The sequence below is a fragment of the Poecilia latipinna genome, unplaced genomic scaffold (assembly GCF_001443285.1).
Source record: "Poecilia latipinna isolate Pla-1442-1.1 unplaced genomic scaffold, P_latipinna-1.0 Scaffold654, whole genome shotgun sequence".
Lineage (NCBI taxonomy): Eukaryota > Metazoa > Chordata > Actinopteri > Cyprinodontiformes > Poeciliidae > Poecilia > Poecilia latipinna.
The window spans coordinates 99,395-116,323 of NW_015113270.1; the positions used below are offsets into that span (position 1 = coordinate 99,395).

The 16,929-nt window shown below is 38.2% G+C and overlaps 1 protein-coding gene across 1 annotated transcript in view; it reads right to left on the reverse strand.

Moving 5' to 3' along the window:
* The window catches only part of ntrk1 (neurotrophic tyrosine kinase, receptor, type 1), a 49,214-nt gene that overhangs the window by 11,423 nt on the left and 20,862 nt on the right, over positions 1–16,929 (reverse strand). Inside the window, exons 7-16 of the mRNA XM_015043876.1 lie at positions 16,774–16,916; positions 15,217–15,355; positions 10,525–10,860; positions 10,289–10,306; positions 10,149–10,207; positions 9,954–10,056; positions 8,710–8,865; positions 7,097–7,227; positions 4,995–5,167; positions 3–322 (exon numbers count right to left, since the gene is read on the reverse strand). Of these exons, the coding sequence (XP_014899362.1) occupies positions 3–322; positions 4,995–5,167; positions 7,097–7,227; positions 8,710–8,865; positions 9,954–10,056; positions 10,149–10,207; positions 10,289–10,306; positions 10,525–10,860; positions 15,217–15,355; positions 16,774–16,916 (1,578 nt within the window). The remainder of the gene's footprint in view (positions 1–2; positions 323–4,994; positions 5,168–7,096; positions 7,228–8,709; positions 8,866–9,953; positions 10,057–10,148; positions 10,208–10,288; positions 10,307–10,524; positions 10,861–15,216; positions 15,356–16,773; positions 16,917–16,929) is intronic.

Here is a 16,929-nt window from a genome sequence, read left to right on the forward strand (position 1 = left end):
ACCATCCAACAAAACACTTAACCACACAGAAGAAATATAAACAGAACCAGCTAAAATGTTGGTGGACCTCCAGACACGTACCCGGTAGTAGTCTGTGCTGTAGATGTCTCTGGACATACCGAAGTCTCCGATTTTCACCACCAGGCCTTCTCCCACCAGACAGTTGCGTGTGGCCAGGTCACGGTGGACGAAGTGCAGCGACGCCAGGTAAACCATGCCTGAGGCGATCTGGGCGGCGATCTGCAGCATCTGGGGCAGAGTCAGCTGCCCCAGCGCGGGCAACTTGGACTCCTCCAGGATCCGAGCGTCCGGCCCGTGAGCTCTGTGGGGGAAACGCAGAAGACAGGGACTGGTTATGTTGGTCGTTTAAATCGCCAGTATAATGTTTTCCAGCATATTCAAGTAACTGTTAACTTCAGTTGTTATATAAATGCTATTTATATCAAATATGACTGAAAAGAAATTTGACTTTGTAATTTAGTGCCTTGAAATTGGGTCTGAAACTCCGCCTTCAGGAAGTCATCACAGCATCACTCCTATATTAATGTTGTTTTTAATCAGTTTCACTGATTAGTAGCTCGTATAATGCCATCTTGCTAATTGCTGTCGGCTAGTCTGAAGGAGCTGAATGGGGAAGTCGCTGCTTCATTTCATTTGAAAAAGGTGAGAGGGACAACTTCACTCAGCCTCATGGATGAACCGTTTTATTTAAAAGATTTGCAATAATTTAGAAAAAGTGAAACATTTTAGATTATTCACACAAAGAATGAAGTTTTAAACCCTTTATTGCCATTAATTTTGATGATTTTCTGCTTACAGCTCAAGAAAACACAACATTTAAAAATATAACAAATATTGCTTAGAGGTTGCTCCTTTCAAAATCTGCCAAACGAACCTCAGCTGTTTTTCAATGCACGTTGGGAACCTGTATATTAAAACACATAATAGCTACTGTTATATGTTTGTATTTTAAGAGCGGAACCTGAGAGCCGTAATAAATGCAGACAAGGTCATGTGGGCCCACATGGCTGAAGAACCTGCAGGTCCTTGTACTGATTCATCAACTATTGGCTGTTTATGATTATGAAAACACTCAGATTGGCCTCTCAGCGTATTTGTAATTACGGCACCAACCTTGGGTCACCTGAGGGACAATGACCTCAGCGAGCAATCTACAGATTGAACACTTTCAGTCACATCCAGTCCGAGCCCCCGGAGCGCCACAGACGTGGTCAGCACCGCCGCGCCACAATAAAGCCATTTAAAGCCGATGCTTAATAGAAAACACGAGGCTTGTAATACGCCCACAATTGATTTGCAATAATGTAATTCAGAGATGCAGAGCACATTAACGCGCTGTTGTTTCTGCGGATCATGAACACCCACTCTGACATCCAACTGGCTAAATGAGCAAATCACAGCTGATGTGTCTCCATGTGTCATCCATCCATCCTAATCTCTCTCCTCTCCATATTACAAAGGAAGTTGTCTATACAATCACTATTAGTTTAAAAGGCAGGTGGCAGGGTGGGAAAGCAGCTGCACCGTGGGGGCTCTCAAAGAACTCAGCCACTCTGTTTTCTGGAAATGTGATTTCGAACCGTCCCTGAACATATATCTCAGAAAAAGCCTGTGTGAATGCACACACACGTGTGTTTTTTTGGACGGAGGGGTGGCGTGTGTTTTCATTTCCAGTCTGTCTCCTGTGCAGGACACCCGGCGATCTGTTTTAACCCCGTCTGCTCCGATACTTTCTCAGATTGTTTCCAAGGTGCCAACTGAGCTCTGATTGGTTCAAGTCCTTCTGTTGCTTTCTAAACCATTTATCAAAATTTAAGCTTTTCTGTCAGTATGTAAAACAGCAAAAAGTCATTTTGTGCATGACCTCTCAGATAATAGATCAGTTCAACTACAGCAGACTTTTCTGCTTTTGCTCAAATGTTTTTCTTTTTTTATCAGTGTTTCTTAATACAGAAAAATCTTCTGAAGATTAAAGTCTATCATTTTTATTAATACCGTTTCGCTAATAATGACGCTGCCCTCGACCTTGACTTGTTCTGAATCCCAACCTGGAGCTTCGGGTTTATTTAGCTCACACATTATGCAACCTAACATGAGCCGAGCAGATAAAATGATATTCCATCACTCGATCCTTGAAGCATAAACTGAGTCTAATTATTGCAAAACATGCAGAGGTGTTGAGATCTTTCTGGGCTTTGACTGACCTTCCTTGTACAGTTCTTATGTCGAGAAAAAGGCAGATAACATTTCTGCAGATCCCACACATTCTAGACACAGCCTGTTTAGACTTTTAGCTTCAGGCGGCCCTGCAGAGACCGTTCCCCATGAAGACAATAAAACCTAATAAAAACCTGACAGCCTGTGAAGTCACCAACTCTTCTGGGAAACTAAGAAAAACACTTTTGCACAATCACAACAATCCTTCTCTATTTCTTTCTTTCTTTTTTAAATAAAATAAAATAATGTCTGCAAATACATACACATATTGTCCCTTAGTCCTAATTTTTATGTTGATTAAAGTTTTATGTTTACGCTTTATGGATGTGCACCGAGTGCTTGATAACTGAAGACATTTATTTTTGTGTGTAAAAAATCTTAACCAATAAAGCTGATTGTGATTAATGAAATGCAACAAATGCTTTCATCTATAAATAATCAATCATCTTTTAATTCTTTAATTTTTTTCTTTTATGTTACACATTACAAAGAAAAGATTTAAATTGGTTAAAAAAATCAGCAGGTTAGAAAAAAACTCAGAAATGACATTTTTCTAGCTTTATTTTATTGAAATGTGGCTTGAGTTCAGCAGTAAAGTGAATTTTGTTTGAAAATGAACGTAGCAAAATAACACGATTTGCACAAAGACATGTGGGAATGTTTTTTCCACAAATGTGCCAAACAAAAGCTTTGTTTTCCCAAAAACATTTCCAAAATTCATAAAGATTAAGCTTCAGTAGAATCACAAATCTGATGAAAACGAAAGAAAAAAATTACTTGGATTTTCTTTTTCCTTTCAAAGAATTTTATTTAACAAAACTATTCTGGGTCATCTGGAAAAAAAATCAGCCAGTGTTTGGCATATTTTCATTGCTAAAACACAAAATTGACACAAATTCAGATTCAGACACACATTAGTCTGATTATATCTTATATATTTGTTAGATTTTCAGTCTAAATATAAAATCAATGCACCCATTTCCTCAGGATATTCAGATTTAACAACAACAAAAAAAAACTGAAAAAGAGGAAAAAATGTCCAGTTTTTCCTCAATCAAATCCGGATGTCAAGAATAAAATAACAGTAAATAGATGCTGCTGTTCAAGGACTTAAAAATAAGACAGAGGTTGTGTCTACTGTTTAAGAAAAATCTGAATATTACAAAAAAAAACATGGAAAAACCTTCATCACATATTTCTCAACATTTCTGAATGGTTTTTAAGCAACTTTTAAAGCAGCTATTTATGTTGAGAATAAGACGAAACGCAGAGAATTTCATTTGAAAGACGCGGTCAGAGGGAACCTGAGTGGATCCACGCCAGCGTGGGGCCTGCCATTACCTGCAGGAGAGTCTCAATGCATGAATCACATACATTAGAGCTGTGAAGGCTTGATATGTTAATGGAGCCGGTGTGTGATACAGTGACAGGGTAAAATAAGAGAAATAAGAGCTGGAAACCAGGGAGCTTCAACTTTTGAAACGGCAACAAGAGCAAAGAAAATACAATTTACATGAAACTCCTTTTGCAATTGTGCCTAAATGAACCTTCTGTAGTAATTAACAAGAAACGAAAAGCCTTTGGAAAGTTGCAAAAATTAAACCTCTATTCAGACAAACATACTTTTAATTTAGAAGTCTTATTTACAGACAAAGCAAATCAGCCGTTTGACCGTTTGCAGAGAAGAAAAGAATCAGTTGGAAAACGGAAACAGCCTTCAGTAAATTTTCAAACAATCTCCTCATTTCCTCTCAAATTAAAGTTGTGTATTTTTATTTTTTTAACCTGGAAATTTAGAGCAAATATCAAATGGATTCAAAATAAAAAATGAGCCAATATTTCACTTTATGATCATTTTACAGTATCAACATGGTTAACCACAATTAACAGACACTGATGATATTTTAGAATTTGTTTTATTTTTTCTGTTTAAACAGTAAAACAAATATCTTAATTGTCCATTTAAATATAGATTAAAATTGACAAAACAGGCTTTATTGTTTGCTTCCACTCATTTGGTCTTAATGCAATAGTTTGTTTTAATCTGTATAATTTTGAAATGTTTGATTTTTATTATTTTGCACGCAGAAAAAGAATCCTACTGAATAAAAGTGAAATTAGAAACCACTGACCCAGTCTGCAGACCACAAAGGAAGGACTTCAAAAACCTGTATTTTATTGAGAAGTTTGGAAACACCTGTATGTCAAAGCTAATGCATGAAATGTCATATTTAAAGGGCAGAAAAAAGTAACTTTACGGTTAAAACTAATTTTTCTGTTTCTTTTCTGCTTCAGTGCTTGAAAATGTTAGGACCAAATGATCCACGATGAGTGTATTAGTTATGTTTTGTGTGAAAACGTCCATTGATCAGACAGAAAACATTCAACCTCAGCCACAGAAAATTCTTTTGAGCTTTTTTCCTAAAGATTACAGTTAGGGGACTAATTTCTTCTTCATTCATTTAGCAGCATTATTATTCCACCAATCCGCTCAGCCTTACTGTACATGATGAAAGGCATGATGGCTGTGTTCCACTTAGCTGCTTCAGATTCAGGCTCCTGTATTGTGAGAGCAGACTTACTGCTGGGAAACGTTCCTACTGTGCTTTTCCCTCTCTGACACATTTGCCATGAAGGCGTTGCTGCTGCCTTTCATCCAGTACTTTTAGGGGTCTAACATTAAGCAGCATGAGGACCAACAGTTTGGGCGGCGGAGACTCGGCGGCCCACTGCAGAGGCGGGATGTGTGGCCTTACCGAAGGAAGCGGTTGAGGTCTCCGTGTCTCATGTACTCAAACACCATGGCCAGCGGCTCGCCGTCTGTGCACACGCCGTAGAAACGCACGATGTGTTGATGCTGCAGGACCGTCAGCAGCTCGGCCTCCCGCTGGAAGTCCTGCCGCGTCGACTCGTTGGCATCCTTCAGAGTCTGTGAACAACCAAAATAAGACGCTTTCTGTTACATCATAGTATTACTTGACCTTTTGCACTTATAGGATCATTTTTTGAGGGTGTTTTTTCAAATACAATTAAATAACACGAGCCTGCGAATGTGTTTATGTTTAAGATCATTTAAAAGGTTAGTTTAAGCATTTTTCCTTTATGTTTTTGTGCAATGTCTGAATGAATTGTCACAGAAAATAAATACACTTATTACAAGGTCATTGGAAGATAAGCTGACTTTTGTGAATTCAGTTATGAGAAAGATAAATAAATACACTGCTTCTATCACATTTAGTATGAATAATACCTATTTTAGGATTAAACTATGTATTTAAAACGCTGCAAGCTAACTTGAAAATTATAATTTTTCAGTGAAATTATAATAGAAATGTGTAAGAACATGCCACAAATCAGTGATGGGGTTTTAAGGCATCAGACCAAAGGAAGTCTAAAGAAAAAATAAAATAAATTAGCAACACAATGCCCAGTGTTTGAAAGCTCAGGAGGGTAAACAGCTCTGGAGAATATTTACTGTTTTGACTTGTTTTACTTTGGGATTCCTCAGGGCTTTATTACTGGAACACCTTCACTTTATTACCTGATCATCAGCAAAAATGATTGGGAATTAATAAAAGAAACTAAGAAAGTTTAAATTCTGCTGAAAATTTGTCAGAACTGGTGGGAAACTAACATATTTCAATTTCACCACTGCTTGACTTATTTTGATACGATTTGTTGAAATGAACTTATTTAAATTTAATTAGCTTCTGTTCCTTGTACTGTTTTTCACCATAACTTGTCCTGTTTCTGAGCCAAGAAAGCTCTTAATAAAATAATTAAATATTTTTTTAAAGTAGTTAAAAGATTTGTCTTATAGGAAGAAATGCAGTCTGAACGTTAAGGGAACACTCCCAGAATGACGCCTTTCAACGCCTTGGCGAAGGTGAGTAACAGCGTATTGTAAGAGCTGATGTGTGATTAATGCACTGATAAATGAGAGCAGATGCGTATTCAATCATCTCCTTGTATAAATTTTTCCCTCTGTGGTTTTCATTAACCTGGTGTAACATGAGCTGGGTATAAAACCACCTGACAGCCTTTTAACAACGAAGGCTCACTCTAAAACCACGAAGTATTATTCCAGCAATGCACTGGAGCAGGAAACAGCTTTAAAAGAAGAAGTAAAGTCGACTTTTACTGGGTATTATTTTATTTATTTGTCAGTACCTAAAGAAGATAAGTTATGTACTTATCTACATATATGAAGAGACATAAATAAAGCAAGATAAGACTAATTTATGAATTTATTATTGCTAAGTTATCCAGTCTCAACTGGAATTGGGAACTTTTGTTCAAAATGTTCTAAAATGCATGATGACTTTAAAAAAAAAAGTTTGCTCAAAATTCACGTAAGGCAGTATAAACTTGTTAACTAATGTCCTGACTGTGAACATGAAGACATTCAGGTGAGGAGCTTTTATCTCGTGGCTATTTCAGAGAAGCTAACAGAAACGAGCCGTTAGGTAGCGTCACATTTATACTCCAGGAAAACTGGAAAAGATGGATTACTGCTAAGAAATTGCTAGACATTTTAATCAATTTATTAAAAAGTCATAAAAAAAGCTTCCATGTATTTTCTTTCAGGTCTGGAAGAAAACAACTGCACTTTTGCTTCAACAATCCTCTGAACCATTTAGAGAAGAATCAGGACTTCTGAACACCAACTGTAACTTTGTTGCAGCAGGAAAAGAAACTTTCTGTTTTCTTTACCACAAACAGCCTGTTTACCGGCGGCTCCTCTGCTCGGACCACATACTAACGGCTGACATTTTCACTGCTGCTGCAGATGTTTAGAGCACATTAGCTGTTAAATTGCCTCTGAAGCGGCGTAGGGGACGATCTGAGATTTCCTCACCTTAATGGCAACCAGCATCTTGTCGCTGTCGGGGCTGAGGTTCGCACACTCTGCCAGGTAGACTTTGCCGAACGCTCCTTCACCTAGCTCCCACTTCAACACAATGTCCTGCCGCTTAATGTGCTGCACACCTGCAACAACAAGAAAGAGACACAGCTGTGAGGGAACCGTTGCTGAGATCTGTTGATCCAAGCCAAAGCAAGTTTTCATGAGCTACACTCTGGCTAAAGCCTGGAGCTGATCTGTCCGAATGTTTTCAAACTTCCTTATCCTCACAGGGAAAAAGTACCGATGTATCCCCTAACTGTTGTTATATGTTTATCATCTTCAGATGTTTCAGATTATGAAATTAATTTTAATATTAGATGAAGATAAATAAATTTGTTTACAATTGATGATTTAATTTAGGGGATAAAAACTGATCCAAACCAACCCAGTCCTGTGTGAATAACTTGAACGTTTATGCCACAACGTCCTTCAAGCATTTCTGAGATCTGGAAATTATGGATTATTTTTTTTATCTACTCTTCTTTGCAAAATTGTTTCAAGTCAATAACACTGTAGGGCTTTTGAGCAGCTTAGGGTCATGCCACGTTGGATTTCCTATCCGATCCTGAGGAAGCCAAATGTTACCACTGAAGCAGACAGGTCCGGTGTTTCACACCCAGTCCAAGTTAAAACATGTTAAAACATACCACAGGCAACTAACATATCTAGTTACAGGAATAATAATTAATAACATAGCAAGCTAAATATCTAGGTTATAGCTAAGTATTTAGTTAGCAAACTAAATATTTAGCCTCAAAATAAATATTTAGTTGGCTAGCTAAATATTTAGTTGATATGCAAAAATAACTTGCCAATAACCAAAAGTGGACTACCAAAGTAAAAGTTGGGTCTTGCGAATCTTTAATTAAACTCCTGCTACTGTGACTGATTCACTTCATCATTGTTTCTTTTCCTCTCAACAATTACAACATCTCAGTTTAAAATGTAGGATGAGCTGCTTAAATGGCAACACAGACGTTTATGTAGAGGTTCACAAGACCCAGCTCTTATTTTGATAGTGAATTCTGGTTATTGGTATGTGAATTTGCATATTTGGTAAATATTTACCAAATATGCTAGCAGTTAAATATTTAGTTTGTGAACTAAATATTAGTAGTACTGAACAGGCAGCAGTCTCAGCAGAGAGGTCCAGCGTCTCTCTGCCCAGTCACTTGGGCGAGCTCTCCAGCTCCTGGGTTGATCAAATTTATGTCCACTTCATTATTTCACTCACATATGGCTGCTAATCACCACCCTAAACACATTTTTAGATCTGATAACTAACTTGGACAAAATGCTAACTAAGGACATCGTGAGTAAAATAGATCTGGATGTTTTTTCGTTTCAAGTCTAAGAGGGATTTATTTTTCAACATTTTGACTCATTACTTCTTCTGAAGTATAAGCAGATTGCATTGAGAGTGCTCACACAGCGAGACAAAAACACACCTTGAGAATCCATCTAAGCTACTTATCTCAGAAACTATTTACTAATGAATTAAACAGAGTTCTAATAAGAGCGGATGTATTTAATAGTTATTGAGCATAAATCGCACTGGCACTTACACATGTCTTTGTCCTTGATGATGCCACAGAAGTACTGTGGGTTCTCCACAAAACTTGATAAACCAGAGTCTTCGTCGGAGGAAGGCGGGCTGGTCCCGAAATTCATGAAGCGGAGTGAGACGGCCAGGTCATCCTCCTTACCGAGAACTGATGAGCCTAATGAAACACAAGAGACAAGCATGGCTGCGGATACATGACACCTAATCAGTCTCCAACCTCTTTTGATTGCAGCAGCCAACAAAAGAAGCAATTCTGGCCCAATTTTTCCCTTCTGAAGGACAAACATACTCCACTACCAACTTGGCAGCCCAATTGTTGGTGCCATGGTGACAGATGATGACAAGCTCTAATAATCACCATCATCAACCATGCAGCAATCAGGCCACATTGAACTGGGGGAAAAATGACCATACAGGAAGCCTGGATGGTTAGCAACACCTGACTATGGCAAAGTATTAAAAGCCAAACAAGTGGGACCCAAATTGTGAAATCCACTCAGCAAGGCAAACCACAGAACCCCCAGAGTCCAAAACAGAAGAAAATGGAACAACAACGAGGGAGCCCAGAGGAGATGGAGGGAAGGAAAGAGGGAGCACGGTCCACTTAGGCAATCAGGCACACTTAGGAGCTCTGAGTGAGGAGAGAAAAGGGCGGGGTGTCCACACGGAGCTAGCTTTTCCTCGATCCATCCATCCATCAATCCGTCCATCCATCGTTTTTAATGGCTCTCACCACGTGGCGGTGGGCAGCGGAGGTCTACGCTGTAATTAAGGCACTTTGCCCAACAAACAAACAGCAGCTGCCTGTGTGCAAAGTTACATCACAGTGCAAGGCTGTATTAGTCCATTATGTCCCAAAAAACACAACCATCTCTGATTCCAAACTGTAGCTTTGTGAAAACTCTGAGAAAAAAACTTGAGGAAAAATTTTAACTTTGAAGAACGAGAACAAATTTAATGGCAACAGAACGAGACTTTTTTATGTCTAACAAAATTTCATAAATCTGTTCACTGATCAAAAATTAAACATTGAATTTATGAATTATGCATTTCAGGAAATTATAACATTGACTTATTGTAAAAAAAAAAAATATGTTTTAAAAATGGCTGTGTATTTTTATGTGCTTTGGGCTGTTTTAGAAGAGAAACAAATGGAAGTACATAATGTGAATTTTGCACAACAGATCCCCTTTAAGGTGTCAACATGTGGTTTTTACTGCCTTGCAATTTAAAGAACCCACTTACGGTGAATACCAAACTTGGTTTGCTGACCGCACTTGTTAATGATCAAAACTGTGATGAGCAGAAAGATGCAGGTGAAGACAGCGAGGCCCACAGCAACAGAGACCTGCCAAATACACAAGTTACACAAAATAAACTGGCCTGGTCCAAATCTAAAAAGACTCTTATGTTCTCAGCGAACATGATGGTGACACGTACCACAAACACCCGACTCCCTGAATTCTCTGTAATGTCCACAACCGGTTTGTTTGATGGACCTGAGAGATAAAATACACTGGAAGTTAGTACTGAGAAGATATACAGAAACTTTAAGGAGTCATAGTCAGTTGAGAACTTACTTGGATACCCATTAGAGACTAGCATGAGGGATGCAAGAGAATATAAAACATATTTAATGCAAAATAAACTTAGATTGGTAGACCAAAAAAAAAAAACTCAATAAATGGTGTTATAGTTGGAGGCACAAGATTAAAGCAAATCTATATGTGATCCCGATTATCTAGTTTTTGTTTGACTCTAATACAGCTGTTAGTTCAGATCGATCATCAGTCACACTGTTTTTACAGGAACTCACCAATAATGATCCCCTCTGGATCACCTTGATCAAAAGGATTTTCCATAAACATCCCGAAAACCGTGGCATTTTCCCCTCCGAGCTTGTTCACCGCAACCAGAGTGTAGTTTCCGTTGTTCATGTGGGTCGGCTTGTCTAAGGTTAGGCAGCCATGCTTCACTGACCCGTCGTTCGAGTCCGTGATGAACTGTATGAAGATGAAGTTTTTGTTGTTTTTGTACGGTTCTCCATTGAAGAACCAGGAGATGTACGGTTCAGGATTCCCGTCCACGACGAACGGGAAGCACCAGTTGTGGTGCTTCACGGCGTCCTTGAAGAAGATGATTTTGGCTGGAACTGCAGGTTCAGATGAGGTAGGAGACAGAAATAAATTTTACTTTTATACACTCGTTGTATTTTAAGTCATTTTGAAATAATTTGATCAACACTTTTCCAGATTTCATGGTTATATTTGGACTTAAAATGTTCTGGCTCTTCAGCTGGTGCAAGTTTATTTTAGATTTTCAGAGTTTTCAGAGTTTTGTTAAGCAAAGAGACGCTCAATAAAACTCCTGTTCTTATAGTTCAACCGCCATTTGTATGAATTAAGACTGTGGAAACAGTCTTAGCAGGAAGATAATGTACAGTCTTCTTCCTGATATTTATTGGCAGTTGGCCAAAAATGGGAAGTAGCACTACCGCCACCTACAGGTCTGGACAACATGTAGTCTTCGTTTACAGCCAATCAAATGCAAATATGCAACTTTTCTGCAATTAATTTAAAGTTACATTGGACAGAAAAATATTGAAACATGAATAGGGCGGAAAGTGAATTGTAAAGCTAAACTAACTGGAGAACAACACAGTAAAATGTATTAAAAGTCAGCATGAGTGTCCTTCCAAATGCCTGAAATCAAATAGTTTACTGAGCTTAATATCAATCCCGGATGTCAGTTTGTTTATGGTGACATTACACAAAAATTTGAATTTCATCTTGAGGCAGATTGTTGCAAAAAAACGTCACAAATACACTTTTATTTTTCAAAATATATGGATTATTACTCAATTTTAAAGTTAAAAAACACAGTTGAAATCTTGTTGAGTTCGTCCTGATTCAGGTTTCCAGATATAGCTTTCCAATACTTTTCATCTGCTGCAATTTTTTTTTTAATTATTCATTTCATTCAATACAAAGAAAAAAAGAAAAAAAAAACATCCTAACAGTTTTTAATATACAAATTTTTTTTAAAAAAAATACACCTCCATACATACATACCTACATATCCATGTGTATACATTTCACAAATATACACACTTACAAACATACTACATATGTATTTGAAAAAAATGAAATGAAAGGTAGCAGAAAGAAGAAAATAATCTTATAGTATCTGCCCCTTTTTCTCAACTCTGAATCAAAACAAAAAAAAAAATTGATTTGTCTTATGTGACAGAAAAAGAAAACAAAGGAAGAACAAAAGAAACAAGGTCAGTCATCAATCTCAACTGAACGATACTATACTCTGACTTTATACTATTTCATACTTCTTCAAAAAACCAATCTTTAACTTTCTTTTAAACATGGGTAGTGATTTAGCATTTTTAACATCGTTTTGTAGGTCGTTCCACAGTTTGACTCCTTGTATCGAAGTACATCGTTCTTTCAAACTAGTTCTGAATTTGGGTTTCTTAAAAATCTGTGTCCCCTTAAGATTATAACTACTCTCTCTCTTTTCAAATTTTTTTTGGATGTTTAAGGGTAATGTTTTTAGGTGTGCCTTATACATAACCAACAAAATATTATAATCAACTAAATCATAGAATTTCAATAACCTCAAATTACAAAATAATGTATTTGTTGAATATTTGCCATGTTTTCGAGCAATAATTCTTATTGCCCTTTTTTGCAAAACAAAAACCGATTTTATGCTAGTAAAACATGCCTTTCCCCATACCTCAACACAATAGACCAAGTGTGTAATGCCGGCCTTCTAATTCCGTATTTAATAAGTTTTTTGAGTAAAATGCTGTGGTCAATCGTGTCGAATGCTTTCTTTAAATCGACATAAATGCTGGCACAATATTGTTTTTGATCAATAGCAGTTGTTATTTGTTCCATCAGTTCCATAAGGGCCATTGATGTCGAGTTTTTGGCTCTAAATCCATATTGACTGCTACATAATATATTATTTTTGTCTATAAAGGTATCTAATCTATTTACAAATAGTTTCTCCAAAATTTTTGAGAACTGTGGTAACAACGATATCGGTCTGTAATTACTAAACATACATTTCTCACCATTTTTGTAAATGGGAATTACCTTTGCTATTTTCATGGCGTCTGGAAATTTTCCTGATAATGACAAATTACAGATGTAGGTGAATGGTTTAATTACATAAGACATAATTTCCTTTACAAAATTCATATCCATATCTACCCAATCCTTTGATTTTTTATTCACCATTTTGTTTATGATACTCAGTATTTCTGTCTCATCCGTTTCTCCAAGAAAGATGCTGTTTGGACAACTCCCAATTTTTTGGGAATTTAGTCACCGATAAACAGTTGCACAGAGCTGTAAATGTTTCCATTACTTTATCATCCAGAACACAGTTGCACACTGTTCGTTCCCTCTGAGTTTCCATGAATCGATGCTCTCCATCTGAACTGCAAACCTTTGACGACCTGCCATGAATAATAAATCCTGGTCGTCGTCGTGCTCCCAACCACAAAAACTACCTGGAAGCTCTATGCATATGTCTCCTGGACTAGAAGTTACAGGAAATGGCCCCATTTAGATCGAACGCAAGCAGAGACCCTTCACTTCGCCCTGGAGATTGTGCTGCTCTTAACCTGCAACTCTGACCCGGAAAGTGCTGTTAAAAGGGGGATACTGGCCCATGTGCCCCTTTATTGCACTGCAGTGGAAATTACTGCTATTTATCATATTTGACTAATCAATCACTGGCAGTCTCTTCTGATCTTAAGCTACAGGGGATAAAATAAAGGCTATTATTATATTTAATTTAGCTGCTGCTTGTCACACCTCATTTCAGATTTAGACACTGAGCTAATTTAGATGTGCCACAATTAATTGTGGAAAAATTCCTGTCACAGCACGACTGACTCACTTTAATCTTTGCTCATGTCAACTTTTCATCACCATTTTTTTTCCTTTCGACATTTACAATATTTCATCTTAAAACATACAACAGTGACTACACCAGCTCACTTCAGGAGTTTATATAGAGGTTTGTAAGATTTTTCTGAGAAGACACTTCCATTTATCAGCAAGTGAATTTTTGTACATTATTGACACATTTACTTCTGAGCTAAATATTTAATTTGAAGCTAAATATGTAGCTTAACAACTGCCCAGAGGGCATTTAGCTCGTCCAGGTGGGCAGATCTTTGTTGGTGGGCAAACACTCAGACTGAATATCCAGCCAGAGTAGCATCAGAAAGTCTTACAGTGCTACAAAAAGCATGTATCTCTGGTGAGACTTGCTGTGGGATATTTGTTTCATTTGTGGCAGATGTTTGCATATATTTGATCCTGTAAGCATAAATGTAACTCTTTATATATATTACAACTAAATCAAACTTATTTTTTAAAAATCATGAAAGTTAGATGCTGCATAATCCTTCCAAACTGATAAGATGTAGAATATATAATTAAAACACTAAAATGATGATATTTGTGTCCGTAGTAAGTTTGTGTTAACTCCATGAAAGTGACGCTGCAACTTGGCTGATTCAGAGCAGGGATGCTATGAAAAGAAAGCCACATGTGTAGCATGAATCAATGGCACGAGGAGCCACTCAGCAATAAACTCCCACTGTTCTGGGAGGTAATTAGAAGTAATTAAAGGGCCAGCGGTTCACGAGTGTCTGTCCACCATTGGGCCTCATGTTGATGGATTAGTGGCACTAACGCATTTACAGACTGCCAATCACCGTGGAAGAAGCGGTTTTCCGGAGTTGGGAGGGAAAAGTCCATTAGCACCAGCTTAAATCAGATCTGAGGGCGGGTTATCCGCCCCATTTTCCTGAAGTTCATTATCTGTCCCTTGATGCTCATACAGCTGATTGGCGCCCCTGTCGTTTTGGCTTTATTTTCTAATGAGTGTCATTGAGTTGGAGATATATGATATTGTTTGGGTCGTATTTGCAGTAATGTATTGCTAATGCACCTGACTGTCTTCTGTGGGACTACTGGCTGCTGTTGCACCTTGGTGTTGCTCACCGTCCAGATGCACTAATGCATCTGAAAGCGGAAAACAGCAGCAGACCCTCAGAGTCAAGCTCCATCTGTAATTTAAAAGTGCAGAATAGATAAGGTGGTGGAGTTCTTAAAGAGCAAGATGAGGTAAGTTCACCTTCCTTTGTCCTCTTATTGGATCCCTACATTAAACGCCAAGCTGTACCTGCAGCTCTTCACTCATATTATTTTAACACTTCTCACCAGTCGCCGGTTTGAGTGGCAGAGGACAGAGAGCTCCATTAGAAGCATGGTGCGTAGGTACCCATATTTGTAGAGGGGGCATTTAGAAGAAATCAGCGCAGTGCATTTCTCTTTTCTACAACCGTCCACCCCGCCTGCACAACAAAATGATCCCAGTGTGCTCTCGCCCTCGCCTCCATTAAGGCCGTCGACTTGCATTGAGCTCGTGAGCTTTCAGGAGCGCAGCGCTTTATTTCACAGGCACTTACACTCAATGTCCAATTGCACCATCCCCTCGTTGGGCCCAGCTTGGTTCTCAGCCTCACATGTCAGGTTGTGCATGTTGTCCTTGAAGGAGACGTTGGTGAGAAGAAGCACCAGAGTTAACGTGGAGCCCGTGATTATCTCCTGCAGTAATCAAATGACACAGAGTCATAAAGACATATGGGTCACTTTTAGAGAAAGGAAAGTTGTTCAAGAGAACATTTAATTTTGTTCTGACAGCAGCAGGAGAAAGAAGTTATAATAAAAACATTTTCCTGTAACTGAATTACAAAAGACAAATGTCGCTTTTTGAGTCATAACATGTTTTAATATTACTGATTAATAATTATCTTGAACTTTTAACCTGCACCCTCTGTGATTTAAGACCCAAAACATGACTTCAAGCAATGTTGTTTTTTTTTCATTAAAATTTGAACATTTCTATGAATGTAAGTTTAAGTTATTGTTTTGTTGTTTCGTCTTAGTTGTACTGCATGCAGCCTTGTTCACTTTTCTAAGTCAATTTTCTCCCATGAGTGACCAATTATCTTATCTTATCTTATTAGAAACAGCTTTAGCAAATGATCCTAAATGCATCATTCCTCATTCGATTTAAAATACAAAGTCAAGGTTTTTTTTTTTTTTTGCAATTTTCTGAAATCAGCTTCACACTGAGGGAACATATTTTCTGCACCTTGTATTAGCTACATCCGTTCTGACCAGATTAGGACTGTTCTGGATGATCTAGAGTCCTGATAGCGTGTACGAGTTCTCTGAATGTCACTTCTGCAGAGACGTTGGAGAAGTCTGTCAGCATAGATTCTGTGCATCAGGGTTCAGAGTGATGCACAGAAGAAGAGCGGTTGCAGCTGATCCACTGGGCCTCTTTGAGGGCACATGCAAATCTGTGTGGCTTAGACATCAGAGAGCATAAAACTGGACTGGCCACATTGGCCTCATGCCAGGGCTACAACCTCATGAGACCCACAATGGGTTGGCAGCGCCCCAACTATGTGATTTTACTGCTCTTGGCACCAGAGATGAGAAATGCAACATGGCTGGTCAATGCTCTGACTTCCCCTGATAAAGAATCTCATCATGCAGTTGCAATAAAAAAGCTATCATGTTCTTGGTGATAAATTATGCACCCAAGTCTTTGAACATGGAGTCCAGCATATGCTGAAGTCCCTTCTACAGCAGGGCAAAAAAGAGCACAACCCTACAAGTTGCTCCCAGAACTGGATGTGCTGGTTGCTGGGAGACTGAAGCTAAGTTTTCAGGCTGGATATACATGCTACCTGTAGCAGCCAGTCTGAAAGTTGGTATAGGACCAGAAATGCATTCTACAGATTGCTACAAATTAAAGAAAACATTGCTTCTCTAAGAAGCAGCATTATTGTGGTAGGGCTTGGAAAGCAGCACTGAAAAATCTTCTTTTGACTAACATAAAAGCAGCTGCATCATAATTGGTTAAAATGACATTTCCCTTCCAGTTATTCTCTTCAAGATTTGACTCCAAAACTGAATTCAACAAAGCTAGCAGTCCTAAAAATCCTTCCTACCTGGACAGTAAAGTTAGATGCAAGTTCTTTTGTTTGCCACATCACTTTGGGGGTGGGACTTCCCGTCACATGGCATTCGAACATGAGGTTTCCTCCCTCTCTGGTCTTCAGTTGTGGTGGGTTAATGGTCACCTCAGGCAAACCTGGGATCAGCAC